General features: G+C 43.0%; 1 protein-coding gene across 1 annotated transcript; it reads right to left on the bottom strand.

The window, feature by feature from the left end:
- Window positions 1–1,201: 1,201 nt before the first annotated feature.
- On the bottom strand, window positions 1,202–12,970 carry Panx3 (pannexin 3). The gene is made up of 4 exons (XM_004670603.2): window positions 12,595–12,970; window positions 10,809–10,951; window positions 4,657–4,871; window positions 1,202–2,319 (listed from the first exon to the last, which is right to left on the bottom strand). The coding sequence occupies exons 1-4, from the start codon at window positions 12,773–12,775 to the stop codon at window positions 1,680–1,682; spliced, it is 1,179 nt and encodes a 392-aa protein (XP_004670660.1). The 5' UTR covers window positions 12,776–12,970; the 3' UTR covers window positions 1,202–1,679.
- Between the last annotated feature and the right edge of the window lie 272 nt (window positions 12,971–13,242).

Here is a 13,242-nt window from a genome sequence, read left to right on the forward strand (position 1 = left end):
CCAGGCTTGGAATGTCTTCAAGGACCCCTTCTCCCAGCTCTACCCTTCATGTATGTCTTATGCCTAGCAGAGGGAAGCAAGAGGAGACTGAAGTAGTAGGCAAGGTTTCGTTCCTGAAAGGGTGTATCCTGACTAAAGAGTTGGGCTTTTATTAATGATGTAGGAAGTCATTGATGAGCACCTTTATGTCCTCTCCTTTGCTTGTTTTAGGGAAACTTACCTGCATTTGTCAGACATAACATGGCCTTTTTACTTATCTAGATGAAGAGAAGTCTAAATGGCCTGTGCAAAACTCTCAAGAAATACATAATGCACATCTTTAAAAATATGCAATGAAAGATAGCATGGTGTTGTGGGTTGTGCATAATGTTAAGAAACAGATAAAGGCTTTGGGAGTTAGAGGCAAGGATGGGGTCGTGAATCAGAGAAAAGGGAGAAGAGTTCAGTAGTACTTTCTCTTTATCCTGTTTATTGATTAGTGGGTGATCTTTAATTGCTGGCTGTAAGTGAAGGCATAGTATTCCCTGAGTATAAGGTTTGGGAGTGACCAAGACTACTGAGAGCACTCTGAGGCAAAGATGAAAGCTTTTATTTGGGAAAAACATGAGCTGCCAGGACTGACTCTCAAAATCAACTTTGAGATTACAGATAGTGGGCTATGTAGAGCTCTTCAGTTGGGGGAAGGTAAGGAAGGGAAAATAACTCCTTTGTTCTTTACTAGACATTTCAGATAGCTAGGGTGTGAGACCAGGAGTGACTAGGTAACATGGGAGATAAGGGGGCAGGAAATCATGACCTGGAGGATTGTTGGGCAAGGAAGGGGTAATGGCTGGGCGGTTCCTTGAGGAATATGGATGACCCTTCCTTATGTCTCTGTCAACCTCTTGCTGTCTTTGGTGACTCCATTTTGTCCTGATCTAACACTGAGGTACTTCAAGCATATCTGGACCCATTAAGAGTATTGAAGGATTTTGTAGCCCATAATTTGAGCCCTTATTGGATCCTTAATTTATATGATAAAAGGTATATCACACACCTCAAGAATCTACTCATGGCTGTCCATGGCCCTTGGATCTGTCATTAGATCCCAAGAGCAGATTACAAATTAAAGCCGTCAATATCCTTGCAGACCTTGGTGAGACTAATGACTTCTATAAAGTAAACTGGGCAAATTTCCAGAATTTAAGGCCACACTACAGTGTTTCCTGGGCTTTCAAATCTTTATTAATTTCTTATCAAATTGCTGTACTTACTCTTTGGAGTAAACCAGGTATCCATTCTAAATGGAACATGAAATGAACTTAATGAGAAGTTGTTCCATAAATAGCTATTAAAGTCTTTTTAAAGTCTAAATAAGTTAAAGTTTAAATAGACTTGCTGAAGTCTATTTACAGTCTAAAGACTATAGAATGTCTACATTTTATTTCTATTTATGCTTTAATTTTATTATCTTTAGAATGCTCTAGACCTAGTTTTTGAGTTCTTTGACTCTTTAGTTCCATATTTCGTATTTATTTTTATGTCTTGATTATATCTTTCTTCAAATATAAGTTACATAACTCTGATGAATCTAAGTTTACCCATCCTAAAGTAGACATTTTGTCTAGTATTCCATGGCTTGTGGAGGAGGCAAGAAACTTACTTTCCACAAGTCTCTCACTTTATAATTTCTTTCTCAATTATGGGTGTTCATCACACACCTGTTGGGAGAGATGTTTTGGTTTTGAGGGTTCTAAGCCAGCCAATAAAGTCATGAAATCTACCACTGTGTCAATGGTGTGCTTCTGGGTGGTTGTGTCCTTCAATACACACAAGACACTCAACCAGCTAAAAGAGATGAGTTCCGAGATGTTAGCTCGGAGGAAAAGAAGGATCACATTGAGATCATTGATGGGGCACCCAAGCATCTTTCTACTGAGGAGATCGAAAGCTGGGAGCATCTCATAGATGGACAAGAGTCGTTTATCCCACTGACATAGCCGTGTAAGGTTGTATATTATCACTGGAACCAGTAGGCTATATATTGCTACACTGGAGAGACTAATGATCTGGAAAACAGATAGGGAGGTCAGCCTGCATGTGATCAGATCAGGGACATGGAGCTCATCATGTAGCAGCCCTGTTTTGATGGAGCAGCTGAATTCTTCTTGGAAGAAGACACCCAGATGGAAGTGGCCAAGGTATAGGTAAGTGGCTGAGGTGAAGAGGAGCAAGAGGGAATTCCTCAGCAGGTAGATGGCCACTAGTGAATGTGAGCGCTGCTTGCATGCCAGGTACCGCTCTAGCAAAGGGAATTCAAAGTATCGTTCTTTCCGTGCCCTGGCAGGGGAAGAAGGAAGGCAAGGTTAGGAAGGACCATTCAAATATATGATATATAAATCAGCTGAATCCAAGTTTAGCCATTCCAAAGTGGGCATTTGTCTAACACTCTGTGTGGCTTCTGGAGAAGGCAAGATACTTTCTATAAATCTCTCCATGGTTTCTTTTATTTATTTATTTATTTATTTATTTATTTATTTTTTTATTTTTTGGTTTTTCGAGGAGGGTCTCACTCTAGCCCAGGCTGACCTGGAATTCACTATGGAGTCTCAGGGTGGCCTCAAACTCACAGCAATCCTCCTACCTCTGCCTCCCAAGTGCTGGGATTAAAGGCGTGCGCCACCACACCCGGCTCTCTTTTACTTTTTTAAACAGGAACACCCCCACTGTAAATGGCAACTTACTTTAAATTTTTATTTATTTATTTGCAATCAGAGACATAAGAGAAAGGGAGAGAAAGTATAGGTGCACCAGGGCTTCTAGCCACTGCAGATGAATTCCAGATGCATGCATCACCATGTGCATTTGGCTTATGTGGGTACTGGAGAATCGAACCTGGGACCTTACACTTCACAGGTAAGCACCTTTCTTAATTATGGGTGTTCATTATACCCCTATAGTCATGAGGGAAACAAGCAGATCTGTACATCTAACATGACATTTTTAATATGTATGAATACTTGCCTTCTCCAAGTATAATCACTGTCCTCCCTCAAAAGGAGGTATGTAAGTACACCTCAGTTCTCCAAATACTGAATGTACTGTGATATACCCAGGGTATGACCAATAAATAGTGAATGGTCCTGGTTGCACTAGATTTCTGTCCAGAAAGGCAGACTAAAGCTCAAGTGGAAGTAGGACCCTGACACAGTAATAAACTAGTAATCTAAATAAGTGCATTCTGTGTTCTAAGTAGGATTTGGAGGTCTATTTCTTAATTTTATATAAATAAATGTGCTAACAAGTCTTTGTGACTGAGGTACAAGTAAACAAGTCTTTGTTCTGAAGAAGCTTAATGTCCAGTTTGTGGGACAGTGACAGATAAGATATGCACATATGAAATAAAATGAACACTTATTGCTAAATTCATGTATATAAGCCATAGGATGTACAAACTCTAGAAGATGAAGTAATAGTGTGGGCTGAAATGTTCAACAACCTTTCTGGAAATGGGCTTTAATTTGGGTTTCAAAAAGGCAGAGAGGGACTTTTTGAGAGTATATAGTGTGCACATAAACATGAGACAGAGTACAATTTCAAATTTTAGCTCAACTATCTTCTCATTGTGGGGTCTGTGGGGAAGGGGTCCCTTGTTCCCTATCCCCATATAAAATGGCACAACTCTGTATCTGCTATTGTTCAAGAAAACCTTTCCTTCTGCTACTTTATCTTTTTCATACAGTTCATCATCTAACATATATTTTACTTGTGTATTATGCATGTTTTCCCTCAACAGAAACTCTACTTGGGAAGGTCTAGCTTTGTTGCTCTCTGTCCCCAGCACACAAACAATGATGCATCTCAAGCACCCGGCAGTGCCCGTTACTGAGCTGGACAAATGACTGAGTTAATTACTGATTTGTTCAGAGGAAAAGAATTGCTCAGACATAGCATAAGTGTTCAGTCATGTAGTTATGTGTCCCTTATCTAAAATACTTGAATCCTGAAATTCCATACTTGAATACTTAAATGTGAAATTTCACATTTTGGAGGGTTTTTTATTTGATTGTGGAATATCTGTATAGACCTTAATAAAGACATTAACAATTTTTGGATTTTGGGGGTTGAGAAGACATCTTAGCAGTTAAGGTATTTTCTTGGAAAGCCAACTGCCCCTGGGTTCCATTCCCAAGCCATTCATGTAAGCCAGATGCAAAAAGTGGTTCAAATATCTGGCACTTGTGTGCAGTGGCAACAGGTCCTGGCACATGTGAAAATAAATGAGAACTTTTTGGCACATTGTTCATTTTGGACATTCAGATTAGGGATACTCAACCTATAGCTAGAAGTTTGCAAAAGTAGTGGGAAACATGTTGAAGTCTTAGATAAATATGTGAGAATGTCAGCATTTTTGGTAAGCAAGAAAGGAGCCAATGGAACTTTCTGAGCAGAAGCATGGTGTTCACAGCGGTGTTCTGCAGAGCGCAATCCCCTGTGGCTCAGTGCACTTATCCATAAACTAGAGGTTAGGGTTCCTTCTCCTCTCCATTTACAAAGTGCATTGAGCACTTTGCTGTCTTGAGAAGGATGGTACAGAAAAATTTCAAGGTGTTTATCACAGATACCATTTTAATACTCAACAGAGGCCTTTAAGAAAAGGTAGACTATACAACTCACTTCTCAAGCTCATCCCAGAAGATGTGGGGGTCTGAGCTCTTCTGCCGGATCTTAAGCATGTGCTGCACCAGGCGGATGGAGCGATTATAGGACTTGTCCAGTTCACTGATGATGAACAGCAGGTCTGAGCTGAGGGCTGGAACAGCTGCATACTGCCACAGCAGCACTGGCAGGTACATGGCCACAGCCAGGGCCAGCAGGGAGTAAGGGAGGGCCTGTAGGGGAGAGCAGGCTGAGGAGGGAGCCCAGGGTGAAGGACTGTTATGGTGAAGTTTGTTGTCAAATTGATCAGATTTGGAATCAAGTAAGAGTGGGTCTGTGAGGCTATTTCCAGAAAGGGTTAACTAATTGAGGATGACCTTCTCCCTTAGTGGGCAGCTCTTCCAGTGGTAGACTAGATATATAAAGAAGTTCCAAGGGAACTCATTTGCCTGGCTGCTTTTGCCACTCACTTATGAGTGCACCTACCCTGATTCAGCTATCCCTAATGGGCATTGGAACTGAGTTTCATCATCCTTCCAGCATGAACTGAAGACAAGTGGCTCTCCAGGAATCGTACAGGCCTTCAGTGCCAGATTGGGAATACTGAGGCATTCAGCTTTGTGGACTGAGCAGCTACTGGGTTCTTTGACACTGAAGCCTTTAGACAGCCATTATTGGGCTGCCCACCTCATATCCTGTAAGGTAATAAATAAATTCCCCTTATAATACACATTCATTCTATCAGTTCTGTTCCTCTAGAGAACCCTGACTAATACATGGGGTTCAAGAGAAAGCTAAGAGAGGGGCTCACCACTCCTGTTATACCTACCTTAGAAGAAAAGACTCTTGGTGTGGGAAGTAGGCCACCTAAAGTTTTCTGCTCATGTGGAAGAACACATGTGAGTATGGTTGGTAGAAAAGGTATGGAAGATGTTTGTGGTTGTTTGATTCAGGTATCCCCCATAAACTTAGGTGCTTTGAATGCTAGGTTCCCAGCTGAAGAAGATTTGGGAATTCATGCCTCCTGGAGGCAGTGTATTGTTGGTGGCAGGTTTATGGCTATTGTAGCCAGTTTCCCCTTGCCAGTGTTTGGCACATTCTTCTGTTGCTATTGTCTACCTTATGTTGGCCAGGGGGTGATGTCCACCCTCTGCTCATGCCATCATTTTCCCCTGTCATCGTGGAGCTTCCCCTTGAGCCTGTAAGACAAAATAAACCTCTTTTTCCCACAGGCTGCTCTTGGTTGGGTGATTTCTACCAGCAATGTAGACCTGACTGCAACAATGTTCATATTCCCCAGATCCATCATCTGTGGTTTTTCTGACCTATAATTTGTTTGGGGCCCCAAGGAGATGACAGCAAGAGTAAAAAAGTGGGAGAGTAAAAAGAGAGAGAGAGAGAGAGACAGACAGATAGACAGAAAGAGAAAAGAGAAGAATAGTTATTCCAGGACTATGGCCAACAATGACCTTGACATCCTAGGGGAAAGAAAACATCATTTCTTCCATGTAGCCTTCCCCATACTTCTGTGGCATACACTTGTCTTCTCTAGTATTTAATTCTTAGTAGTACCATGTTTCACCACCAGACACTGTTTTGGACTTTTTTTTGGGGGGGGGGTTATTTCAAGTATATGGACAAATGAGCTAAATGAGCTGACTTGTAGGAATATGTAAGCATTGTTTCATTAGCAACACTACTAGCTATTGGAGATAAGAGATTGAGATAACTGAATTATTGCTTATATTTCCCACACTCACCCACTATGCGGAAGCATTAATTCTCAGCACCTTAGAATGAAACCATAAGTGATGGTTAATCTTTGGTTGTCAACTTGACAGCATTTAGAATCACCATGGAAACAAATCTCTGGTCATGTCTGTGAAGAATTTTCTAGATTAGTTTAGTTGAGGTGGGAGGACCTACCCTACCTGTGGACAGCACCATCTCATGGGTAGGATTCCTGAACTATATAAGAAGCAGGAAGCTAGCTGAGCATTCAGTATTCATTTCTGTTTCCTCCCTGCTGATGTGATACTGTGATTCTTGCTTCTGCCATGCTTTTCCCACCATGACTGACTTCCCCTCAAAAATGAAAGACATGGAGAGCCCTGTGGGAGTTGCTGGAGGGCAGTGGCCACCAACAGTATGAATAAGCAGTAAATCCCACAGACTACAAAATCAACCAGATGAAGAAAAAGTACACACTTATGCAAGAGTGGCACACAGCCTGTGCAGGTAAACGACTGTTCTCTGATTGGACATGAGGTCTGTTCAGTAGGGGATAACTTATATCTGGTACTGGAATCCAAGTCAGAATCCCATGGTCAGGAAACTTAGACTTCAGAAAGAAGCCCCCACTGCTCTCTGGGGACAAAGAATGGGCTTGCACACCAATAAAACCTTTTAAATAACTTTGCACACCCTTTTTAACCCAACCTGCTCTCACTCTTGGTTGGAGAATCTGCTTTATTTTACAGATGGCAGATAAAATGGAGGAGAACTAAGATTCACCAATAATGCAGAAGATTGCCAACTGCCTATCATGAGATGTGCCACCTCCACTACATCTGCCAGGGCCCAGGAGAAGTTGTAAAGGAAGTAGTGACATGAACACTGTTAGCCTGACATCCAGTTCCAATGTGATAGTGACAGACATGGTGATCAATCAAAACCTATCAAACCAGAAATCCAGAGGGTACAGAGAACTCAACACTAAATAAGACTGGCAACAGGCATTCCATGCCTCAAGGGACATTGCAGAAAAGGGCTGGGGAAGATTGTAAGAGCCACAGAGTAGGTAGGAATATCCTGGGGTATAATCCTCCTGCTGCCCCTCAGAGACCAACTAAGGCCTTCATGATCCCACAGTGAATACCATAACCCCACTGAGGAGGGCCCCCAGGGTAATATGAGCAGGGATGAGGGGACAAAGAGTATAACCTGTTATACAATATATAAAATAAAAAAGTGAAACAAATTGTAAGCTAAGGGGCCAGGGAGATAGTTCAGTAGTTAATGGTGTTTGCCTGCAAAACCTGCAGTCCCTTGTTCAAATCTCCATTACCCATGTAAAGCCAAATGTACAAAGTCACACATGAGTCTGGAGTTCATTTGTAGGCCCTGGTGCCTTATTCATTTGTTCTCTCTCAAATAAATAAAATATTTAAAATGTAAGCCAAATATAAATCCTGGTCCGATATTCAGTCTCAGCCCTCAGAGAGTAACTGATCCACCATACATAGAAATAGAGTCCAAACAGCTAATTATTAGTAATTTAGAACAAGGTTAGATCAGAATTGGTTAGGCCCTAATCTATTACAGTTGGTACCCTTAAACACACACACACACACACACACACACACACACACACACAATTTTGATATAGAGGACAAAAAGAATAAGACATCAAAACAGAAGGATGACTTGGTACTCAGTGGAATATGGGTGGTTGGGGACAAAGGAGGGCATTAGGAAGGATGGGAATATGACCAAATTAAAGTACATTCATGTATTAAAAATGTCAATAAAATGTTAAGTAAACACACATGAAGAGGTAGAAATGCATACATACAGAATACAGTAGATGTTAGCCAAATAGGAACCAGCCCTACTGACACCTTGATCTTGGGACTTCTGCTTTTATAACTGTGAGATGATATGTTTCTGCTATTTAATCCACTCAGTTTGTGGTACCTTGTTATGGTAACCCCAGCAAAGTAATGTAGGTGCTTTTTCTTGAACTTCCTCCCATCCAAGCAGTAACCAAGCCAGACCCTGTTTAGCTTCTGAGAGATCAAATGTGTTCAGGGTGGTATGGTTGTAGACTTGTTGGACTTATCATTCCAAACCCATATGGGGGGCATTATCTTGTTAACTGTAAAAATCTCTATATGTGCAGGCTTTTTGAATGTATATATAAATATATTTTTAAATTATTTATTTATTTATTTGAGAGCGACAGACATAGAGAAAGACAGATAGAGGGAGAGAGAGAGAATGTGCGTGCCAGGGCTTCCAGCCTCTGCAAACGAACTCCAGACGCGTGCGCCCCCTTGTGCATCTGGCTAACATGGGACCTGGGGAACCGAGCCTCGAACCAGGGTCCTTAGGCTTCACAGGCAAGCGCTTAACCGCTAAGCCATCTCTCCAGCCCTGAATGTATATTTTTTGCTAGACATATAACCTGCATTATTTCATTTGATTTTCAGAAGGATTCTATTGGTGAGATACAATTAGTGCCTCTATTTCACAGATAGCTAAAGCATGAGAAAATTAAGAACCTCACAGGGTTACACATTGGGTAGGTGGAAGAACTGGAATTTGGAGCTGGAATGGGGGGATCTGTGAACTTTTTCTCTAATGTGGTTTGAATGTGAAATGTTCCCCCATTGGTCCATGTGTCTGGTGGTGCTGTTTTGAAAAGTTGTGGAACCATTGGGAGGGGTGGGGGCGGAACCTTGCTGCAGGAACTGTTACTGTGGGAAGGCCATGGCTTAATAGACAAGCTCCACTTCTTGTTGACTCTCTGCTTCCTGATTTGATGCAATGCCACCATCTGTTTCATGCCTTTCCCATCATGATGAGCTGTACATCCTCGAACTGTAAGCCAAAATAAGCCCTTTCTCCCTTAAGTTGCTTTGTCAGGCAATTCATCACTGCAGTGAGAAAAGTAGCACTTAGTGCATTCCCTTAATGACTACTTCACTGGTGGCTTCTCCTAAAACAAAACTTCTTTGTTCCTGAAAGGACAGTTTGGAGGAAAAGAGGGAGGATACATATTTCAGTATATCTGATCTGTGTAACCTTCAAGACAAAAGCTTGTGTGTGTGTGTGTGTGTGTGTGTGTGTGTATTTATCTGTGTTTGTGTGTTTCCTGAAAGTAAACTAAACTTCAAGTGAAAATTAAACCCTTGACTCTTGTTCAAGAAAAAATATTTCTTCACTTCCACAGAGTGTTTTTTTTTTTTTTTTTTTATCATTTTAGTTGGAGCCAGATAATCTGGATTTCAAGAGCTTCCTGGTTACTTTGATGGTCAGGCACTTTTACCTTTTCTAACTTGTGAATCTCCTTTAGGAGATTCTCTTGAACTAGTCACTATGCAGGTCCTGCTGGATCTGCTGGTGACAGAGCTCACCTTGGCTTTTCCCATTATTTCTGGTTTTGTCTCAGTCCTAGAACTTGGGTATTTTGAGGCTGGTGAATGGTTATCCCTAGAAGATGCCATGAGTACCTTCTCATAAGAAAAGGTGAACTGAACAGGCGTGCTATCACTGTTTCCCCAGAATCCACAGTAGGATGACAATAAAGAGCAAAAGAGTATTCTAAAGACAAAGAGAACCAAGAGGAGGCCAGAGCAATGAAGGTTAAAAGTGGAGGGGCAGCTGAGAGAAGACACTGGCAGGTAAAGAAGGCATGTGGATGGGGGAAGGCTGAGGCAGGAGCAAGAAAACTATTTGCACATCAAACCAGGAACCTTCAGGAGTTGGGTATGCAGGACCTCAGAAAACAAGAGGGTAGTCTGGGTTGAAAACAGGAATACTGGAAAGTCTTTGTGAGAGGCAGACTTTCAGGTCTTTCTGCTGTATTCAAGTGACAACCTTTTCCTTCTCTTGATGGAGGCTTGAAGTTTAATCTCTGGAGAGACTCAGCCAGGTTAAACTCTGCACTTGAGTACACTGTAAGAAGAGGAAGCATCCAAAGATGGTAAGTGGAGGCAGAAAGGAAATATGTTAACTGAAAAAATCCTAAATGGTGACATCCATGGCTGTGTTCCTAGAGGGCTAGCAGCTAGGCTTCATTCCAGCACCTCCCTGCAACTTAAGGATAGAATAATTCTTCTCTGAGAAGATAGATCAGCCATAGAAAGGATCTCAGGTAATGATATTTAAAGTTTCCTCCAATTAAATACACCATATGGATAACCTCCTACTAAAGGCTGCCTATAGACAGGCCTTACCCCACCCACCCTCAGGTATAAAGCTTCCAATGAGACAAAAGTGGCAACCAAAGATTGGCAGTCATTTGAAGAACTCCTTGAATATGAAAGTCAGGGACCAAAATGAACCGGGCAAGTGTGAGAGTGATGTTAGAGGGAGTCATGTGACATCCTTCTGCCCCACCCCATTCAGTTTAGAAGCCAGCCTGAAAGGGCCCCTGTTTACTTTACCTTGTGGGGCCAGAGAGATTTCACTTTGTACTGGCCAGCCTCATCCTGCTCGTGGTGAACCAGTGAGTCCCAGCAGGAGCTGTCCACATATGCAGCCTGGCGGACGCTGAAGTTACTGGGAGAGAAACAGCTGATGGGAGAGCCTGCAATAGGAATAGGCTTTGAGGAAGCTCCAAGGCATCCCCTGAGGAGGGTTGAAACCCCAAGTGCTCATTCAAGAGTTTTCCAAGATTGCCCTCATAATTGACAAATTTTTGTGTCTGACTGGCCCTGCCTTCTTTCTGTGCCTGTTTCTTGGAATGGGCACAGCTGTCATGGGAGGACAGGGCATGTCAGGACAGCACCCAGTGTTTGGCTCAGGCGCCTGATGTATTTTGAGTCCAGGGATCTTTCTTTCCAGGAGTACCCCCAAATTCCCACATGGGGAACCAGAAGGAACCCCTGTAGTCCATGGTTTGGTACCAGAGGACTTAAAGTTTTACCTTGATGTCTCTTCTTTCTGAAAGAAATGAAGATGACATTATTTTTTTTTCTTTTTGAGGTGGGTCTCACTTTAGCCCAGGCTGGCCTGGAATTCACTTTGTAGTCTCAGGCTGGCCTCAAGCTCAGGGCAATCCTACTACCTCTGCCTCCTGAGTGCTGAAATTAAAGGCCACCAGGTTTGGCTCTCTCTCTCTCTTTCTCTCTCTCTCTCTCTCTTTTGAGATAGACTCTCACTAGCTCAGGCTGGCCTTGGGCTTGTGATCCTCTTGCCTCAGCCTCCTGAGGTTGAGTATAACTGTTTTTAAGTTGCAACATGTAGAGGACCAGTAGCCTGGACTTTTCATTTGGGAAGAAAAGCAGGCTTGTAGGAGAGTCTAGATTTTTTGTTTCCCATCAGTATCCAGAAATAGGCAGAGTTCCTAGGAACCAATGCGGTTCTACTTCTTACAGAATTGTGAAGAGGCAGAAGAATGTTGGACACCCCATTAAGAAATGTAATAATCTGGGCCGGTGGAGAGATGGCTTTGTGGTTAAGTGCTTGCCTGTGAAGCCTCAGGACCTCGGTTCAAGGCTCAATTCCCCAGCACCCACGTAAGCCAGATGCACAGGGTGGCAAGTGCATCTGGAGTTCGTTTGCAGTGGCTGGAGGCCCTGGTGCGCCCATTCTCTATCTATCTGCCTCTTTCTCTCTCTGTCTGTTGCTCTCAAATAAAAAAAAAAAAACTAAAAAGAAACGTGGTAAGCTAATGATCATAGAGAAGAAAGCCTTAGCACCCACTCTCAGGAAGTCCACCTGCTCTTCAACAGACCTAGCCCAAACCTCTGGATCCATACATGTGTTAATGCCTGCTGACTACTGGAGTTTGTGGAGAGTGAAGCGTGGGGTGGGGGGTGGGGGTTAATGGGCATCTACAAGGATAGGTTAGGCAGGCTTGAAAAGAGTGCTCAGGAAAAACAAGGAACTTGTTCACAGTGGGAAAGGAAGAGGTTTCAAATTTCGACAAGGTTATGGGGTTCCCAACCTTTCTTAGGTACAGAAGCCAGAATAAAAGTTAATTAATGAATTGACATGTATGAATACTGAAGTTACAGCTAATTATTTTTTATTGTAAAATGTCAGAGGTGACTTTTACAAGATTTTGGTGCCTCTGTTTTGCTAGTGCCTGAAACTCATGCATGCTCTGCTCCTTGGTAATCCTGCCCAGCTCACAGCCATGAAACCACCATAATGTGGGAGCCATCTCACTTTAGAGCCCACACAGAGTTAAGTGAAGTTTCTCACCACATCTCCAAAGCAACTTACCTGAGGAGAACTCCTGGGCAAATGCCAGCGACATCAGCAACAAGGGGAAGCCCACAGCAGTGAACTTGACCATCCGGTCCAAGGGCAGTTCTAGACGCAGTCCTTTGAGGCGGGAGCCCCTGCGATCAGGCAGCAGGGCATCGGACAGCATGTACTCTGCAGCTGTGTGTGCAAGCGACATGATGCTGTGCTGGGGGTGCAGAGGGGACTGCAGTTGCCCAGTGGCAGTGAAGTGAGGATGATGACAGCTTCAGGCAGCTGGTTTAGTGCAGAGAGGACTGCAGCTCCAGCCTCATGGATACAGGATAGTGATAGGAGCAGGCGTGTTCTACAAATAAATGCACAGGCCCTGAGCCAAGCCCCCTGGTAATTAGAGGAAGGCGTAGGCCCAGTGGTTCCTTGCTGAAGGAGGGTTAGGCTTCAAGTGTGGCTGATGCCAAGCTTTAAGGCTGGATTACCTCTGGACAGATGAAGTCCTGTGGCTTTATGCTGCCCTTTCATTAATACAGTATTTTCAGCAGGGTGGTAGAGAGAAGGAGGGTTGTGGAGCCAGCCCCCTCCCCATATAATTGGTGTGGAATTTGGGTGGAGTTTGCTTAAATGTGTTGAAGGTCCTCATTTTGTGGTCCAGAGTGGGAATGGATCCCC

This window comes from Jaculus jaculus, chromosome 3 (genome assembly GCF_020740685.1).
Source record: "Jaculus jaculus isolate mJacJac1 chromosome 3, mJacJac1.mat.Y.cur, whole genome shotgun sequence".
NCBI classification, from domain to species: domain Eukaryota; kingdom Metazoa; phylum Chordata; class Mammalia; order Rodentia; family Dipodidae; genus Jaculus; species Jaculus jaculus.